Consider the following 20,851-nt stretch of genomic DNA (forward strand, 5'->3'; position numbering starts at 1 on the left):
GCTTGCATTGAAATCTACGACTTCTTCATTGACTCGGAGTCTTTGTGGAGTAGTGTTTCTTGGTGTTATTAGTCGTCGAGGGTTTCTGGATTCCTCAGCTGTTCTAGATGTTATAAGGCCAGCTTATCTACAATCGGGACATCTCCATTATTGATCGTCATTTTTAAATTGTAGCATTTTTCCCATTTTCACGAGCGTTCCCATAGTTTTCGCTATTTTAATTGTAAAATATGATGATTTTCGTATTGTACAATATTACAATTTGCAACCAGCGTGCAGTTGTAACTTTTTTGTAGCACATTGTTGGTGACGGTGATGTCTCATAATCAGTGTGTTGCTGTTTATGGCATTCCAGGGCGTGATTTTAGTAAGAAACAAGAAGTGCCGTGGGGCACCCTATTGGAATTATATTGCTTTCGCTATAAATATATTACGAATATATACTATAAATATATAATTAAATAAATTAATAATGTTTGAAAATAATTAAATGATAATAAATATAATTGTTATTAAAATAAGAAGTCACCTAGTTCACTCTACTGTAAGGCGGGTAAAACTGACTTGATAACTGCCATCCACTCTTATGCTTTCTTTATGGATTTTGTTATGGCCGAGTCGAGTCGAGAGCGATCTGTACCGCTTTGAAAGGAGGAACAGTTCTGATTGAAACACTGCAGAATCGGTATCTCCCTTCCAAAACGATTTTCTTTTAATACCTTCAAATCTACGAAAATAATTTAGTCGATTAGAATAAAAGGTTTGGAACCTATTGGTTTTCTACTATGTCCAAATAATAATGAAAGAATATCCTTTTAATTTGGACCAATATACGGGATCTATGAATTAATTAGTTAACAAGACACGGAAAGTTGGTTTTATTTCAACAGACCTAGACGTTTTAAACATGAAACCATTAGTATGGTAATATGGTCCGAGAAATCGAAAATGACTATAAATTGAAGGCCGTACCACTTATAAATTATTACAAATTGAGTTGGACCAAAAAAAACTGATTAGGTAAATAGGTGTACCTTTATTATATGTTAAAAAATACGGGGATAATTTTATTTTTGAAATACTCTTAAAATTAATAAGAATAGTATTTAACCATAAATAAAAAAAAATGAATATACAAATACTATCAATGCTTTAGAACCTACATTAGTAATTTTGTTTTAGTAGGATATATATTAGGATCTTCACCTAAAAAAGTTGGTTCGTATGAGAAAGTAGCAAAGGTAAAAATTACTTTGCTTGAATTAGCATACTGTTATGTCAATTGCATTGAAAGTAACTTGCTAGAGCGCAGTGGTCAGCTTGTTAATGGTATCACAGGTGACGTAAATGGAAAGTCTTGCGTTGTGGAACATCGTCAGGTCAGATTGCGGTTAGGCTTAGCCACGTTCCCCGCCAAGGTAACCGAGTGCCAAATCGACCTGTCACATTTCGTTACGCAACGAGCACCATTAAATAAGCTCACTTCATTTACATCTTCAACCGTTATGGTACGTAACTTGTCCTCTTTATTATTTTTTATTTGAAAGTTTTCTTTTAAACATATTTCATTGCAGTTGTTGCTACGCGCGACTTGCATGTTGTTAGTTGTGGCGGCATCTATGGGTCGACCGTACGATCCAGAAGATGGAGAAATCAAGAGCGTCCTGCCATCTAGCGGCGAGTTTGAAGCGTTCTATCCGCGGCAAGCACATGGAATACCGAACGGTAGTTCAAGACCTGCGCATGGCCATGGAAGTTTCTATAAGCACCGCAATCCGGCGCTAGTAGACGTGAAAAACGCGGCCGCGTACGGCTTCCGATTTGACGGCATGAGAAGATTCAACTTTGATGATGACGAAGAATAATTCGTTTTTAAGGAGAAAAAATATATAATTATATTTTACAATATAAAACCATTCATTTATTTAACCTTCTCCTACTTGATTTTCATTTCTATTTATTTTCATTTTACAAATTTTATTTCATGATATTTATTTTAAGCATATTATGTTCGATGACGTAACGGTTTATTTCTATATTTTCTATTTTACGTATCAATTAAAGTCTCTAATCTTTATTTATGAAATTCAATAATAGAAAATAATAAAAATATTACTAAGTACTTAAACAGATACAATAGAGAGTAAAGAAAGTAAAGTAAAGTACTTATTATATAATTACTAAGAATCAGTGTAATACAAAATCATATTTTTTTATAATACACGCGAATGAGCAAATAGCACCAGATGGTAAGTGGTCACCATCGCCAATATTTTTTGACATTGGCATCGTAAGAAATAATAACCATTCCTTGCGACACCAATGCACCACCAATCTTGGATATCTAAGATATACCTACTATATATATTTTGTGCCTGTAGTTACTGATTCACTTGATAGATAAGCAAATTTCAGATAGATCTATGGGATGAAATTGATTTAAAAGTCCTTATGAAGTCTTATTAACAGCTGAAATTAAAATAATATTGTTAAATGCAAAGGAACATAATTGTAGATCGTAAAAAAATGGAGGAATGAGTTATTATGAAAAATGGAGGTTTAACAATTTTTTCAAGATGGCGGAACTTGCACAAGGCAATTGGTCGACAATTTATTTCGGTTCATTTACATTTCCAAATGTATCTAATGACTGGACTATAAAACTTTTATACATATTTTTACTTACTACACTCACAATAAAATCACTTTTCAGCATTTCACGAAACGAATAAGTAAAGTTACAAAATAGTTAGTAGGAAATAAAAAAAAAATACATGTGCCTAATTGATTGAAAGCAATAAATAATAAAATGAAAGTCAAAATAAATTCCAACATGTCTCTGAGTACCGGACAGCATCCAATTTGAATTCAAATATCATAGAATCAGCATGCTAAGCCATGAGAGCATGGTCTTAATGTGCATTGAGTAGCATTTATCAGAACCGTTGAAATTTTAATCGTTTTCCCATGCAAAGCAGATGTATAAGTAGACTTTTCTCTTGGTTATTATGTTGTTAGTCTTATTTCGAGCGCTAAGAATGTCATCATAACTGTAAAAGGAACTTTTGGTGCCTTAACGGCTGGTTTCCTCGCTTATCTCATCAGAGACGGGTCATTCGTTACTTTTGATAGCACTTATATATCATAGAGGACGCTGTCGTTAATGACCATTATTTGTTATCTAGGAAGACGGACGGACAGTTTAAGTGAATTCATGGAATAAAAGCGGTCACAATGGCTCATTTTTATGCTTTAAACCTCTCTCTTTAGGCTATTAAAATTTATAATGTGTGTTCCTTTCTGAAAGTATTTTCAATGTTTTATATTTTAACTGTATCGTTGATATAATCGATAGAGCCGATATTGCAGCGGTTTAAATGTTTGAGTCTTAGCGGAGAATACGACTTCAAATCCGGGCATGCAGAACTTTCATGTGCTCAATTTGTTTTTAGGAAAATATTCATTCAAGATTGTGATTTAACCTGCGTGTGTTGTTTAAAAATCTGCCATATGCGTATCCAGTACCCGCATTTTTGTAGCATAGTGGCTTGGTGGAACTTCAAACTTTCTCCTTTGCGAGAAGGACAACTTTGCCCAGTAAAGGGCCATTTACAATTTTCATTTCTACCACATACACTAGACTGAATATCGTCGATCGTGTCTTAAGGCTAGCATCGCAAGGTTCGATACAAATAATTTGGAGTTCTCCTTAAAAATACTAAAAATATTGCAACCATAATCAATGTTGCAAATGTTTCTTTTTTATTAAAAATGATTGTCAACTAAATATTATGTTCTGATTAGTGCCATTCCCAGCACTATCTTAAAAAAAAAAACAACTCAAAGTGTAACATCGAATCGAAGTAAACAACACTAAGAAACATTAGTGTTGTTATATATATTTATTGATCGTTGTTTAATTACTAATATAGTAATTAAACAACGATCAATAAATATATCTTCTATATAAAAATATATTTAACGAAATACCCTTTTTCAGAAAAAAGCATGTGTTTGTAAAAAATTAAGTTATCATCATAAATATATACTTCGATTTACGTTCTTTAAAATTCATCAATTCTTTTTTAATTTTTACAAAGAAATGCACTCGGATATTCGATACATTCAAAGCAGTTTCTTACAAAAATCAACCCACCCACGTTAATATCCCATACGATTGAAACTCAATCCGAATCCTACAATCCCGAGACAGCGGAAATGAACATAAAAAAGTAATGAAGACCCTCAGTAAAATATCAATCAAAGGTAATTAAGAATCTACGGGACCGATGGAAATTTTTTGTTGTTGCATTGTAAATGTTGACGCTGCACCCATTTAGGATTTCACGCGTCAAAAAACTTGACGAGTCATGAATCCGTTTGAGCATCGCGACTTGTAATAGAGCCGTCTCGATTCGACACGATCGTCGGCAACATCCTTCCCATGCCATTACGAGAGCACCAGACCGAGCGCCGGTGGAGCCTTTCCCTTCGCCCCATGTCCCAAACACTTAGCCAGATCCATAAAAAAGTGTGAAATTATCTTAAGTGGCCAGTGTCTAAGAAACTCCTTTTTAAATTCGGGCGAATATAACGGTACGTTCTAAGTAAAGATAGGAGTGTAGATAAGTTAATAAGATTATTATTATACTTCATGCTCGGGCCGGGGACCGGCTTTTTAGGGTCGGAATGTTTCTGAAATCGTGTATAAAAAACGACTGGTCCCAGGGGATCGGTCATTCCGCGGTTGGATTGGGTGCGCGCATCTCCGTTCTGATACGAGTGGGACTTTTTTATAAGCCTTCCTTTACTTATTTTCGTTGTCTTTTGTTATTGGTGCGGGAAGGCTCAGCGTGTCCTAGTTATCAAGCAAATCGAGTGCAATGTATTCGCACAGGAAGACATCGGTAAGTTCTTATGGTGATTCCAAATGTCTATCTATAAATCTATTGTTACGTTGCGACTTCCACTTTATATTTTTTTTTTATTTGTAATGATTTTTATAATTATATATATTTGTAAATATATCATGTAAAAAATTAAAAATGTCATTAGACCACAAAATATAATATAATTTTATTTAGGTTTAGGTTTAAGACGAACTAAATACAATCTTAGTGCAAGAATATGGTAAGATTAAAAAAAAAAGAAATCTATATCAAACAAATGAAAAACCACGGTGACTTTACCGACAAACAAATCAAATCCCTGTATAAGCTTGTCAATCTTTAGTGTTTACTTTTCCATTATAGATAATCTATTGTTAGCCGAAATTTCAATTTACATGCTGGTACCGTTGCGATGAATGAGACGCGATAGGAGCGTCAAGTCATTGTTGTTTCGAATCATGCCTTTTGTTAACACTTTCATTGTGACAGCTGCCGACACCAATGTAGTTACGAATAAGCCAACAGTACATAAAAAATTTTTAAAATGTTATCAAAATGAATTCTTGTCACATAGGTAATTTTCTTTCATTGTACTAAATCATATAACACATTTATAAAATGCATATGTTAAAAGCGTTGATGTATTATTCTGTAAGAACAAAATCGAATCTGGGCACAGAACACGATAAAGAAACGCTAGACAGTGATATGTGATATCGACTAATAATTATTATAAAGTAATCAACTAATCAAATCGAAGAGAATTTGTACAGGTCTAGTAATTTGTTAACGGATTTTTAAATGCAATTTTCAAATAATAATAACATAACGGTGAATTGTTTGCTATATTCACATTGATTATTATTTACAATAAACTAGCCGAACCTGTGACTTTACCCGCGCAAAATTATATAGCTCACAAACCATCCTCATTTTAACAACTAGGGTTGAATTAACAATATAACCTATGTCAGTCCCGGGACTCGAATTATCTCCATATCAATTTTCGTCTCATCAAGCGTGAAGATGTAACGGACTGAGTTACTTTCGCATTTATAATACTAGTATAGATATTTATTGCCATCAACGAGTCCCACTCTCTGAAATAATGACAAAAATGTGATATTTTCATCACGACCGGTTATTGAACTTACTGTGTGCATTGATTTCAGCTAGAACTGCGCTATAATTTGAGCCAGGATTTTAAAAACTATTTTTTAACGTTAACTAATAAGTAATTTATATTAATAATAATAATTATTATATAAATTAAATATCATTATTATTTTTAGTATGTTATGAGAGGAGAAACACGCTAAACTCGGAATTGTTGACTTGAAATTAACTATAGTACTTTACGTCACGAACGTGTTAAACCAGTAAAATCTTTCGGAGATTAAAAATTTCAATGTTGAAAATAAAAATCACTAAAAATCAATGTATACCGCCTTTAGTGTTGCTCACATTTCTGTTTTTCTTTTTTTTTTATTTGTGTTACATTTAACATTGTCATATGTTATACGATGCAAAACAAAAAATATATAATAATAATACATCTTGTCCAATTCTACTTCTAACACGCGTGGATTAAAACAGAAAAAGTAAAAATCAATTAAATTTTAGAATGTACCACTTCTTATGTAACTCAATGTACAATTATCTTATTGAACGCCTTTTTTTTACTCTACTGCAGACACAGCTTCGCTTTGTTATAACAATAATGTAATATTTAATTTAAAAGTTAACATTACTTTAAATTAACGTTTGGCGAGCGAGTGTCCTACTTTATAAAAATTAAATAACTGCCTCAAAATCTACGTAAAGGCTACACCGGTGTCTAATAGGATGAAACGCACGGGATTTGAGCGCATGAAAAGTATATACTTGCTTGGGTTCTATTCCGCAATAATCGAATTTGCGATACTATACTAGTTTAATTAAAATATATTTGCATATTATTAGCGAGCTGTGTATCCCAGCTACTTAAATAATATTATTACTAAACATTCCCCGAATCGCGTTGCAACTTCTAGTTAAAATTTTGTGTACATATTAGATTAGCAGCTTTTTTTTTTTTTTAATTAGACATTACACAAAAAAACGTGTCCTGCTTTTATATTATAGAAAGATAAATTTTTAAGTGTTAGTTACCGAAAAATGAGCATTCAAAATAAACTAACTGTACTAAAAGTTTGTTTTTATTAAGTTTTTTTTTTTAAATCTGTCGGAAAGTTTGAGTTCTTGCAGTATTTAATGAAAAATAAAGGCGGACTTCAACTGTTAATTAATCACTTATTAAGAAGTACTATTCTAAATATCGCAAATCACGTTCTGAGATCTCACGATCGAGTTCTAAACACAGTTCAGAGTATTTTCTAACAGAATAAAATACCAGAGCAAAGGTTCATCTCAAAGTGAATATTACAAAAATGTACGTAACTTATCATTTCAGAATTAGTTTGTTTTTAACCAGACAGTGATTAACTCGAGGCATCCATACGTCTGTCTGCGCTTCGTAATTACTGCGTTTATTTCAACGATTAATTATCGCATTTTATATAATATGGAATCATTAATCATTGGACAACGATTTCAAACTTTTTTTTTTATATTTAACTTGGACGAATACCCTGCGGTGATACGAGTGTAGAAATATAACTACTTTATAAGTTAATTTTAATAGATTATTTTAAGATGAAGCAATTTATTCACGTTAATTAACGATGATAATTATAAATATAGTCAGATGGTTTAGTAAAGATAACATCATCATTATCTTTATGAAACTAATGGGCTTAGTGTAATAAATATTTGTTACTTGTATCTAGTTAATAAATGTAAGTAATATGATTTACTAAACCATACTGTACAATAGTTATTATAAGTATATACACGTAATGGATATAAACATAAATATTTTAATATTCAGTAATGCTAAGAAAAAAAATATTTTTAGTGTAGGGTGTAGTTAATACTGGTGTAATTACAACAGATTATTCTATAAATTTGAAAAATATATCTAAGTTATATTGTGAATTGCAATGCGAAGTTTTCGTCAAACATTTATTTTATGTGTTTTTCTAATAACTAGCCTAGAATATAATTAGTGAATCATTGCATTGACCTCCAGTCTCATTGGGATACAACATATTTTATTATACAAACTAAGAAAACTGTAGCAGTGTTATAGATGACCTTATTTTTCATGTTTCCACTATATTTCAAACAATTAGTCTAGCAAGTCACGGAAATCTTTTTTGTTAATTCTCGCGAAATTTATAATTGAATTAGAAAATTTTGCATCGAAATCTCCGACCTGACAGCCCTGCACAGATGACAATAAAATTGATTCTGTTAACGCGCCTTAGTAATTTATATTTTGTAGTTATTAACTTGCCGAAGACTATCAAAAATTTCTAGGTTAGGTAAAACCAAGTTAAAACGATCATTCAGTATTATTTTGAAACGTTTAGTGTAAATTAAATCTACTATCGATTCGAATTGTATGTTTTTTCAAAAGTTGTCAACGATTAAACTAAACGGTAGTACATTTTTTTTGTTTTGTTTACCAGTAATCGTTGTAACGATTGCGTCTTCTTAATCACTCGATTTATTTTAGAATACTAATTATAACAATATGGGTCAGAAATTAACTTGGAATAACATCATCGATAAGACCTATACGATTGAAATATTCAGGAGAGCTACATTTGTACTTTGTCTCATATTCATATACGTATATCACCAAATATATATTTGGGAATTCTGTAATGAGCCTTATCTCGTAATGGTTAAAAAAAAAAAGGATTTAGATGGAATACAATGCGAATTTAAAATAACAAATTTGTTTATTGTTATTCTTATAATACTTCTTTTGAAATGATCTAATAAGTTTGTTTATTAGCTGGTGTATATGAATATATCTGCTAAATTAAAAACAATACTGTACGAAGTAGTATTACAAATATTTGCTTACGCTTTTTCAGTAATTTCAGTATTGCTGTCAGTTTAACCAATATATTACAAAATAATCTGACAAAATTTTCGAAAACAATTTTAGATACTCAATAACAATATTGCCGTGTTCTTTTAAGTTTTTATTATGAATTGTGGTTTGTGGTCTGTTTCGGACTATATATTGACTAACGATTGCACGTTGTGACGAAGTATATTTTTGTTTAAAAATAAATAAATAAAAGAGGACTGACTGTTAGATTGAGAAGATAATTAAACGAATTCGCCCAATACTTGTACACTTACAGTAGAAGTTGTTGAATTTCATTCAATTCTAGCGCCTTTATTAATAAAGAAAATAATATTTAATTATTTATTATGATATAAATATAATGTATACCTATAATATTATTTATAAATATATTAGTATAGATACAGTTTCAGTCAGATGATGAAGATAACTTGTGCCAAAAAACATATATTTTGTTATGTCGTCAATTTAATTAGTACAATTACATTGTATAAATTTGTAACAGTATTATTAGTGAAACTTATATACAACGGATTAGAGTGAAGAACGAAAACGTCATATCTAAGGCGTTATATGTCTTTTTCCATAAGACAGGGCTCCAATTGTACTAACAAATAGCTTTTTGCAATCGTACTTGGATCGGAGAAGCGTATCAATATCGTTATAAATTAGTTGAATATTAGCAACTAAGCATAATAATTTATTAAACAATAAACTAACCTATAATAACGTTGCTTGCCTTCCTCTGTTCTTCTGTAGCATTGTAAACGAAACACAAACGTATCGTAAATGTACATGAAATATTATAACTATATTCTTTGAAGTAAAAGGTTAAGCAAAGCTTTTGAAAACTACCTATGAATTGCGAAGGACCGTAATTTATTAGTCGACTATTCCCGAAAACCTTGCTTGTATTTGTATATATATAAAATATATTATTAATCTCTTTGAAGTTATATTTAAAAAAAAAATAATAATAACGAAATGTTAAGTTCAAATTTTGTACATAGTTTGATGAAATGATCGTAATTTTAATATAAGTCGTTCGTTATAGATAGAAAGCAACAAACCACGCATTGCAGTCACTTCTTTTTGTAATAATGGTTAACTTTCGAACTATTTCTTTATTACTAACGATTTCGCTTTCTTCTACTAACATTACAATAATTGACCGATATTAATGTTCTCATATAAATCACATTACAACAGGGATGTGTTTAATATTATGTGTAAAATTATATCATATGTTATTATTGGGAAAATATTACCGCAACTGCGAAATTAATATTTATAGTATTGCAATTATTATTTAAGCTTACAACTAATCTAAACTATTTACTTCTAGATTTACACAATTATTTATATACAAAATCTGTCTTTACAGATGAGCATCCTTCTGAGTTTGGTGCTAATAGCTTCTACGGAGGGGTTCTTCTTAAAATGGGGTTCAGATTCCGGGTAGGTGAAACAGTACCTACTTTATAGATAAACTACTTTATAAGTTATATTTGTTTACTAATCTAGAATAAAGCAATTGCGAAATTTTTGTATTGCTTGCGAGAACGTGTTGCGAATATCCATCTTCTATTTTATATTCGATTTGATCTTATCAGTAGTTAATAAATGTTACATTTTCTCTAAATATAATACCGTTTGTTACAGAAGTCAGTCCTCTCAGAAGTCTTGGGTGCAACCGATGTCGCCGTACAGATATCAATACATGTACCCGTATGAGTCCAGAAAAATATACCAAGTACAACAACAACAGTACGCTCAACCCGATATGCAGATGCAACAAAACATGGCTCCGATACCTATCAGCGTGCCCGCTGGAGCAAGTCTCACGCCGGTTTCTCTCCAACACGTACAGCTCGTGCCCTGCATGTGCCCAGTGGCGCCTGAAGAAGCGGACAAACTACAAGAGCAAGCTGGCTCCGGTCCGTACGTCGCGCAGACTTACTCGCAAGCTTATTCCATCCCACAGCAAATGACGGTCGCAGACGCTCCAAAAACGACCAATAAACAGTAACATTATACAATATCCCACCAATGATTCGTGTGTTTATGTAATAATTTATTTCACTTCTCTATTTATATTTACATAAGACTGATAGATTAAGATGGTCGTGTAATTTCGGAAATAAATACATTAAAAATATATATCATACCTTTTATTTCTAGTAAATTAAATGTGCCTTTATAGTTTTTACAAATACTTCTTAATTAAGAATAAATAATAACTTTTTAAATAATAACGTTTTTTTTTCTCGATCTATTTTAGTGTTATTTATTTTCATAACATAATTTACATTTCTCAAAATAATGAAGTTCGGGTACTAACAGATTTATAAGAGTGTTTTTTTATATCTGTGGTGCGCGTAAGCCGTTTTTTGCACGAACGCGGCGGCCACTCAAGCCAGGAAGTTACCTCACCACTTTCATTGTGTTCTAGATATCAATCGAAATACAAACGCCGCGTGTAATAAACGTAAGAATCACGTATAATGCTACGAGAAGAGAATTTCTGTTTACGTTCAAGATCATTGCTAATATTGTGTTTACTACAGGTTAGTTTTTATATGATATTCTGTCAAAGTCCCAGAATGCTCAGATTTCATATGCGAAATTATTATAAAAAAAAAACAACAAAAAATATAGAATAAATTAATTAAAGAAACATATAATTAATTCATAAATTATCCATTTTTACCGTACAGTATACACATGACACACGTTCACACAGATAAGCACCGAAGTAGATATAAATAGTATGCTTACAAGGGAGTTGACAAGGGCTAAATATTTGCCATCAAACTATTCAAAACGGACAAATATTTACATTCAACAAATCCATTAATAATTAATTGTTAAAACTTATTTCCTAATCTTTTACCCCTAGTCAGTTGCCTACACTGCCTCATGGATAATCCGGCCCTGCCTTCACATCTTTGACTTGTTTTGTTTGTTGATATAAACGACATAACAAAATATGTTACAAATGAAAATGCTTATTGAATAACGTTTGCTGTATCCATTTATTGACAGTTATAATACAAACTCTTCTCTTAAAATATCAATTTGAATCCGAAAAATTGTACCATAACATTATTTAGATTATAAAATAACCGATGAAATATTCCCGAGTGTGTTCCTTCAAAGAATAATCGATCGTTTTTTATAACGCAGACATCTAATTGTATGGAAGGAAAATGTGGGTCTTTTTATTTTCAATCATATACAATTAATATTATTTAACACTCAAATAATACAAATAACACATAATGAGAAAATAGGGAACATATTTGCAATAAGATTAAATCAAATATTTATTAATTTTTCTATTTAATTATCACTCAAACTTCAAATTCTTGAACTGCAATTTTCTTTCAGAAAATACATTTATATAATTAGGCCCTTATCTACTTGTGAACAAACCAATAACCTAATTTTCAATGCGAGTACTTATTTTTATGAACAAATTCGATAACTGATGCCGTTATTACGCGAAATATCAAAACTTTTTCAAAACTAGGGGAAAAAATAACCAGGGAACAGTAACCACTGCAAAGCGACATCAAAATATAGTACAAACATCTATTTAACGATTCGTATAAAAGTCTTACTATAATTTTACTTTTAATAATGTGATTTAATATTTTATTTTTCATTCAGGTGGTTAATGAGACATGCATTTGAGAATAATTAATAGCGTGAATAATTAATGTGTGCATCCGACGTTTTGTCTAAGGAGGTCATTTTAAGTTGTTTTTTTTTTATGTTAGGCATAATTGTCATTAACATCAAATATTAACATTTATACTGCAATTTATATTTTTTTTTCTTACGCATCATTTGGTAGAATTTTTAATTAATTGCACCAGTTTTATTGAACTGGACTGTATACGATCGCCGTAATAGCAATTAAGTTCCACAATTGATTTTATTTCCTTAACTAATAATAGTTTAATGAGTTTCATTGGTTTCTTGCATAAACATGTAATAAAATGATAAAATTATTGAAAAAATACTATATTTAATTTATTTTCAAAAGTTATTTTTTAGTTCATGTGTTCCGTATAACGAGTGTTTATATAGTGAGTGTTATATATAATGCCTAAATAACTTTTATTTTTATATTTGGACTTAATCAGTTGGTCATTGACTGTTAAATAGATAAAAAAAACAAAATATACCTTTTTGATATTTTTCTTTATTTATGTTATTTCATAATCTTATTATCGTATCATATTTCTTCCATAATTTTTTTAATTCTTTCATCGTCGGACGTCATCCTCAGTTTACTCCACCTCTTTCAAATGATCTTTAAATAAGTTTGTGTCTACGAATTTAAGAAGTGGGCTTCTCTTAGTAATTTGTCATCTACATCAATTGATTTCGTTAATTTATTTACAATCGCGAAACTGGGTCATTATAATTTAATAATTATACATAATCATGATGAGCAAAGTTCGCATCGGCAAATCACCATGAAAATCGAATGTTCCACGTCAAAAATTATCAAAATAACTTACAAAACAACAATGACATCAATATTATCTTCGATTACGGCAACATTTTATTCAATCGAACGATGAATTCTAGAAAGATCTAGTCTTTTATTTAAATCATTGTGGGAAATGTTTTCTAATGAGGGATGGGTGGCTCTGGATCTGCGTATAGCATTCGTGTGGCATATATAAGTATTAACAATTGCATCGGCTTTCATTATCGGTTCGTCTTCACGTGCAGCAACATTGCATCGTATATATAAAATCCGTATCGATTCCCGTGGTATCGCGTCGCGAGATTTTCACTGTTTTTCGACGTCACCAGTGCTTTCCATTACATTGTTTAGAAACAATAGCTACCACTATGGATTGTCGTTCGGTGGTATGTTCGTATGGTTTTTTACGTGTTAATAATATGCCTTCCATTGATACTCGATGTAATCAATTAGTATAATTATTAACTTTCGGTTTTCATTTTGCATACATACTTTTTCATTTCTCTTGTTTAACGGCGTATAGATTTTGCGTTTATTTTTACGGTTATTGAAGGTCGTTCGGGATTATATACCGTAGGGATAATGTATACAATCAGAGTTTTACATATGTTTTATGAATAGAATTATCTGGAAACAGAATTCAGGACTTTTTTGTATTATTTTGTTTTTTATGTTTAAAATATTTTAGGCGATATTAATTTCAAACTTTACGTGATGGTATTTGTTGGGATTCATTTGATTATCGATATCATTAAGACGTATTTGTTTTACTTAAAATTTTTGAATAAATTATTTTTTGATAATTGTTCGTAAAGATTCAGCAAGCGAGCGTGCAACTTAAATGACGCTTAAAATTTCGCTCGTATTAAAACAACGATGTCAAAGCGAAAAACAAACAGGATTGATGATGTATATCATATGATTCGTAATGTTTGAATACGATTTTACAATATATATTTAGTAGTTTAAATTCAAAATTAACTTAACTAGAAATAAAATGATATATATATTTATAATAATTTAGGTCTACGTTATAGTCAAAAAAAGGATCGTTTAATCATATTTACTTAATCAGTTTTTATTATTTGCAGCTACTTTTCTGCTTGGCTGTGTTTCTAGCAATACTTCTTACAAGCGTGGAAGGGTAAGTGCAGTTAGATACATTAATTAATATTTATATTTTATATCTTTATGAGATCGGTAAGTGGACAGAGCGGTTTGTATTGTCTAACGACTAAAAAACTGTGAACGTTGTAAGACATTCTATAGTATATTTAGTATCAGCATTGCACCCGTGCGAAGCCGGGGCGGGTTGCTAGTGTATTTATCAGTATTAATTTATATTTGAATAAATTTAATTTTTCACTTAATAGATTGAATCAATAATCACTCATTTTGATGTAAGGAAAAAATATGTTAAATACATTTAAATTAAATACATTATTTCAATTAAAATAAACGTAAGTTATTTTAAGTTTGATTGCCACATAACCCTAGATGGCCCGGTGGCTGAAAATATTTAAATCGGACACGCACCACTGATTTTACATGATATTAATCTTTGTGTTTATGTCTTGGTTGTGAATGAAATAAAAATGAGAAAATCGGTATGTGCCTTGTGACATTCTGAAACATGTATCTCTAGCAACAGTGAAGTATTGTGCTAGACATCCAATTATTCGGCCTGCGCCCGTTACTTTAAATATATTTTCTAAGGTTTTGATGTCACATCAACATACATACTAAAATATTAGTCAACCTAATACCTAATTAAAGTAACCTAATTGTTATTACCTATATATAGAATTTGTATGTAACCTTATAGGCTTTTCAGTATATGACTGTATAGGAATAGAAAAAGACCTGTAGTCAATATTAATTTCTAAAAAGTCTAATTAAAAATAAACCGTCGATCGATCGATCGTCATTAACTTAAATTCGGGTAATTTCTAAGCCTCTTTTCATTTTGTAGGTAATTTTGACAAATATAATTTGAACTTTGAAGGGGATACGAACCCCCTTAATAATGTACAGTGTTGCATCGTTTCATACTACGTTGTCTTCTTACTAATGTGATTTTTTTGATAACTGAGTTATATATGGCTGACAGAAATACGATACCTACATTTCGAAAGATGTTAAACAAAATATATTTGCAGCTAATTAAGTCCTATAAATAGGACCACATCCCAAATTTGGTGGTGTGTTAGTGATTTATTCCAAATTTAAATATTTTACTGAAACCCCCTCAATTTTCAAGTATAGAGTTCATTTGTCGTGTAACATACGCAATTTCGTTTATCATATTATCGATAAACCTTCACAAACGGTGAATCAAAAGTAAGGTCATTGACCTTATACGCCACAAAAAAAAACAATAATAAACACCGATTACAATTTCGTGTCTAAAATGTGAAGTCAATGTTGTAAAGGAAATGTAGTTACACGCGTTATGTCGGAAGGTATAAAATAAATAAATTATGAAACAGGTCATCAATTTATGTGAAATCAGATATGACCTGTATGGTTTTTAGTATTTATTATAAAGAGATCTTGTCATTGTGCCACTAAATATGTTCACACAAAAAATAGTCGAATTGTGTGCTAGAATAATGGAAGAACTTCGACCAAATGCAGGTAGCAATGTAATCCATAGTAAAATTATTTATTTATTTGGTTTGAAGGTATCTTTGCAGAATATCCAATAATATAACAACAAATTCCTCGCGTTCATGACTTGTCACTTAATCCTGGATGAAATTTGTAATATACTTGACCTATATGTCAAGTTTAAAACTTACAGCATGCGAAAGAAGACACGGCCGGCTGCTAGTCTAATTATAAAAGGAACAAAAACGATAGAATTCTCCTCTGCTTGAACTGAATACATACAAGCATTTAGGCTACAATTTGGTCGATCACGCCGTGCTTACTCAGGTCGGTGTAAATCCCTGACAATTTCGTAACAAGGAAAACTTAGATTCAGTGGCATGTGACGGAAATATTTACTTTTCTTCGCCAATATGTGTATTTACACACACAGTAGGCCGACTCGCAGCCATTGTTATTAGTTTTTATTGTATATTATTTTCATAATTAAGTGATTCGCATGTATTCGCATACTCGTAATAGAATTATCACGCATTTACAAATGAAATTATTACATAAGTAATATTGTAGAACGTATTTTGTTTGTTGTTATATTTAACATAAATGTAAATAATTTACAAGTAAACATTCCCTTTTAAAATATATCCAACAAAGCAGAAGTTTACTTTTTTTATTTGATACAGATTTAAATAATTGTCTTTGGGTATTTGAAAAAGGCAATAAATAAATAAAAATTGAAAAAGAAAATAAATAATTATTGAATGTCAAAAATCGACGAAACCTTAAGCATAAATACAAATTAATTAATAACCGAGAAGTACCGACAAAATAAAATTAGTGGTTTCGTTTTTCAAACAATTTTTGTTTACAATGTATTTATTTATATTAGTATGTATTTAAAATGGCCTGGAACTAATAGTTTTATTCCCATGGTGGTTATCATCTATAAAGTAATTAGTTTTGTAACAAAATCGTCTCATAAAATTTATTTAAATTAAATATTTAACCACTTTTGAATGTATTGTTGTATCCTGATGATTGAAATATTTATCTCACTAATTGTTGTTACAGACGAACAAAAAAAGTGGTCATTCATGTACCATTTAAAGTGAAAAAAATCAAGCACACGCACACCGTGTTTAAAACCATTCATCACCACCATTCGCATCATGACCACCACGATCATCTCGATACAATACTACCAGCTGAGGAACACGAACATTTTCACCACATGCACCTCGACGAAGCGCCCATCGTCCAGAACCATCAAATTCCCAATATTGGAATAACGGGTATGGGAATCCCGGATTTCTTGCCAGATGCGCCTCTAGATTTGCCTCTAAGTATTCCAGATTTGCCGCGAGATATCACGGGGAAACCAAAGCGACTCAACATTCCTAAGTTCATACGAGAATAGGTATGAGTTCTTTTTCACACAGTTTAGACCCTAATTAAGAAGTTAACGTCGTGTTAAGTGACACTTTATTTTAATTTTTAAGTTGAAATGTATCGATATTAATTTTGAGTATTTTTTTCAGGGTCATGGAACTCCTTTAATTTATCTTTCATATTAATTGCCATGTATATGAAAACCCAACTTCTTGTGTTCATGATGTCGCCGAGTAGTTATTTAAAATACAACCAAAAATGTGTACAAAACGAAGAGAATAATCTCATTATCTAGGTTAAGTATTTAATGCTGCGTTTCCACAGAAATAGTTGGCAATTTCTGTGTTTCCAACTGCTTGCGATTCTTCCGAAAGACCGAAATAATATTTAAAAAAAAAACAATTGAATTTTAATATTTCTTGTTGTCAAATTATGTAGTTGTATAAAGCTAATTATAGAACCCGTATCGACCACTGCGTGTTGGCAACATAAAAATTGCCAATTTTATTATTGTGAAGACACAGCTAATTGTTTTAAGGGATTTCTTACTTTATGCCAAAGAATGCTTGCTTATTAATAAATTATTTCTACGCTTTTATACTAATTTATCGATGTTTTTTTTTATTATTATTTATAAGTTAATTCTGTTAAGCCAGCGTTAGTGATTAATGATATAATTAGCTTTGCGATGTTTTTATTAAAAATATATTCAATTAATTTAAAAATTAATTGCAAATTTCCATTTGTGCTGCGAATATCTGGACTAACTTTTTTATTTTATTTTTTAAATCACTAAAACTGGCTACTTAGCATGTTGATTACGAAAATTATATTAATATATAAACATAATTTTGTTTTATTTCATAACACGTCACGTCAATGCATTAATTATTATTTCAACACTTATTTTATATTACCAATTCTTTTTCGAGAATTTATTTATTTACAAAATTTATTACTTATAGTTTAACTTTCAGATCTATGGTTTTATTGTTGAAATATAAGTAAAATATACGAAATGTGGAGCTGGTTAATAAATAATAAGATAGAGAATGTTTTATATTTCCGATTTTGAAATATTTTTTTATGAAAAATAACCGGATGAGAATACGATTGGTGGTAATACTAAAAGCACCGCTAAACGTGTGATGGAATGCAAATTTTATTTTCAGCCCTTTCGAGTCACAGATCTGAGCTGATCTGAGCTCAGCCTGTGAAATGTACTTCTTTCGAATCTAAAAATACCTACCTAAAGTCTATTCCAACCACGAAAGGACAAAACCAAATTGACATCGTATTGACGCGATATCATTGGTCGAGAGAAAAAATGGCGCTGTTTTGAACGTCGACGAAACTGTTATCGGAACTTTGGAAGTAAAGTGTAGTGGATTAGTGTAGTATTATTAATAAGGATTTATTAGTTAGGAACTGTTAGAAATGTACAATATAGCTGAGTAATTAGCAAATCGCGTGGCATACGTAAATGTAATGTTTGTTTATTTTTATTCCGTCTTCGATTGCAATGTATTATACATATGTAAATATATTGCGTATATATATACATATGTATAGTCATGCATTAACCGATTGTTTTTATCTGTTAATTCTAGTCACAAATCTATTTTGATTTCACAAATTTTTTCAAATCTCTCTAATAATATAATAAAAATCAAATTCGAAACTGCAAATTCGTTTTATCAAAATATTATTAAGATTTAATTTTATGTCGGATGTGCAATTGTCTAGTCCACACTATTTTTTTTTTTATGATCCTTAATAGTCAAATGTCAACTGTCTATCAATTCGAGTATAGGTACCTGTGACGTATACAGAAAATCTCACATTCTTTTAAGCATTGTGTTGAATGAATGTATTTAAAACTGCCTGTTTAACTATTCTTAGTGATTCAAGAATCATATTTCAGATTTTTATCTGATGTCCATTCGAGTAGTGCCAATATCATATCATATAAATTGATTCTTAATTAATTATAATTCAATAAAAAAAATATATTCATAGTATAAAAAAATATATATAAATAAATAAAACTCTTTTATAAATAAAATAATTTTACTCTCAGTTTTGTAAAGATAATAAACCGAAGCTGATAAATTGAATAGAACTTGAATGTTATTAATTTTTTTAGTTATGTCGTGACCGTTAACATCTAGTATCCAGTTTTTATATTGTCTTATCTTAAAGATGGGATTGTAATGATTAAAATAGATTCAGCGTAAGGCGTATCTCTAGGCGTTTTTATTTATTGAAGAAATGTCCATAAAAACATTATTTATATAAGGATGTTATTTCTACATCATTAAATCTAATCTATTAAGATGTCCTACCGTACATATCGAGCGATAGCGGCCAATAATTCTCAATACAAGTGTATTGCCAATAGCTATTTGACACAATTAAAAAAAAATCCAGTAGAAAACATTTTATAAAGCCGAGATTTGTTCCCAGAACTACTAAATCAATGATTGACTATCTTAATCACGTTGCTTACTAATCCGTCCTGTTTGTATAGGAACCGTAAATCTTGTTACCATAAGATTTATGTTTCACAAAAAATTGTAAGCATATCTCAATAAATAACGCATGTTCAACCGGATTAACTAACTAACGAATTGATATCTCAAAAATAATTATATATATATATATATATACATAGATATATTAGGTTTACTAACGATCGATGTATGCCCTTTTAAAGTATCGAATGAATTTTAATTTAATATATTCGATATATTAACGATGACGTACATGCAAATAATTAAATGCCCAAGGCTTAAGAAAATTTCTACGCCAGAGTTCATTGGATGAAATTATTTTTGATATAGCAATTTTATTAATATACAAAAGGGCATTTTCCATAATTATCAGAACTAATGCTATGCCATAAAATACATTTGCCGCAATGTCCAGGGATGGAATCTTTAGGCAGGGGTGATTTGAGATTCCAGGCTGAGAGCAGGCCTGTCTCAATCTGGTCGCGCCTTGCTGGTGATAGTCAAGTGTTATATATATAATTGGCGCCTGAGAAGGTCTCTTAAAAATTTGATGCCAGCACACTGCTTCTATCAAGTGTGAGCATAAATATTGAATATACATTAAATGTACCCACATATATAAAGATATTTTTATGGCATTCAATACAATATACGTAGACATTTCGTTGCAAATAAAGACTTCGATGAACGATTAAATTAATTGACATATCTACATAGCACGTAAACCTAATAAATAAATTACGTTAATATAACTCAAGAGTGATATTAGCTTTGTTTATATTATAATAATTATATTTCCCATTATTATCATAACTGTTATTAAGCGAATGAAACTCTACTAATTTTAATATTTATAATACAATCATTGAACCTCGAGAGTAACCAATATATCGAAATTGTCCAATGCATTTTAATGAGAAATAAAATTCAAGTTACATCTGTAACGTCTATGGAGATAAAT

The 20,851-nt window shown here is 30.5% G+C and overlaps 3 protein-coding genes across 4 annotated transcripts; all 3 read left to right on the forward strand.

Moving 5' to 3' along the window:
- The first annotated feature begins 907 nt into the window (after positions 1-907).
- Positions 908-1,870, forward strand: LOC125076228. Its single transcript, XM_047688291.1, has 3 exons — positions 908-924; positions 1,295-1,508; positions 1,575-1,870. The coding sequence occupies exons 1-3, from the start codon at positions 908-910 to the stop codon at positions 1,863-1,865; spliced, it is 522 nt and encodes a 173-aa protein (XP_047544247.1). The 3' UTR covers positions 1,866-1,870.
- An 8,388-nt stretch (positions 1,871-10,258) lies between these two features.
- LOC125076229 lies at positions 10,259-10,914 on the forward strand. The gene is made up of 2 exons (XM_047688292.1): positions 10,259-10,332; positions 10,537-10,914. The coding sequence occupies exons 1-2, from the start codon at positions 10,259-10,261 to the stop codon at positions 10,901-10,903; spliced, it is 441 nt and encodes a 146-aa protein (XP_047544248.1). The 3' UTR covers positions 10,904-10,914.
- A 461-nt stretch (positions 10,915-11,375) lies between these two features.
- Positions 11,376-18,027, forward strand: LOC125076156 (protein eyes shut-like). 2 transcript variants are annotated; one of them, XM_047688143.1, is made up of 4 exons: positions 11,376-11,441; positions 14,470-14,522; positions 17,060-17,405; positions 17,527-18,027. In XM_047688143.1, exons 1-3 carry the CDS (start codon positions 11,379-11,381, stop codon positions 17,403-17,405), a joined length of 462 nt encoding a protein of 153 aa, XP_047544099.1. In that variant the 5' UTR covers positions 11,376-11,378; the 3' UTR covers positions 17,527-18,027. The 2 variants fall into 2 exon arrangements, with proteins under 2 accessions (XP_047544099.1, XP_047544100.1); XM_047688144.1 differs by lacking the exon at positions 11,376-11,441 and adding an exon at positions 13,678-13,764.
- Positions 18,028-20,851: the final 2,824 nt, after the last annotated feature.

Source organism: Vanessa atalanta, chromosome Z (assembly GCF_905147765.1).
Source record: "Vanessa atalanta chromosome Z, ilVanAtal1.2, whole genome shotgun sequence".
Taxonomy (NCBI): domain Eukaryota; kingdom Metazoa; phylum Arthropoda; class Insecta; order Lepidoptera; family Nymphalidae; genus Vanessa; species Vanessa atalanta.

What these genes read in the sequence shown, in the direction of transcription:
- LOC125076228 (XM_047688291.1), top strand. An exon ending in TTACATCTTCAACCGTTATG is followed by an intron (nt 1,509 to 1,574) that starts GTACGTAACTTG and finishes ATTTCATTGCAG; the next exon opens with TTGTTGCTACGCGCGACTTG.
- LOC125076156 (XM_047688143.1), top strand. Translation starts at nt 11,379, where the DNA reads ATGCTACGAGAAGAGAATTTCTGTTTACGTTCAAGATCATTGCTAATA. An exon ending in TAATATTGTGTTTACTACAG is followed by an intron (nt 11,442 to 14,469) that starts GTTAGTTTTTAT and finishes TATTATTTGCAG; the next exon opens with CTACTTTTCTGCTTGGCTGT. An exon ending in CTTCTTACAAGCGTGGAAGG is followed by an intron (nt 14,523 to 17,059) that starts GTAAGTGCAGTT and finishes TTGTTGTTACAG; the next exon opens with ACGAACAAAAAAAGTGGTCA.
- LOC125076229 (XM_047688292.1), top strand. Translation starts at nt 10,259, where the DNA reads ATGAGCATCCTTCTGAGTTTGGTGCTAATAGCTTCTACGGAGGGGTTC. An exon ending in AAATGGGGTTCAGATTCCGG is followed by an intron (nt 10,333 to 10,536) that starts GTAGGTGAAACA and finishes CGTTTGTTACAG; the next exon opens with AAGTCAGTCCTCTCAGAAGT.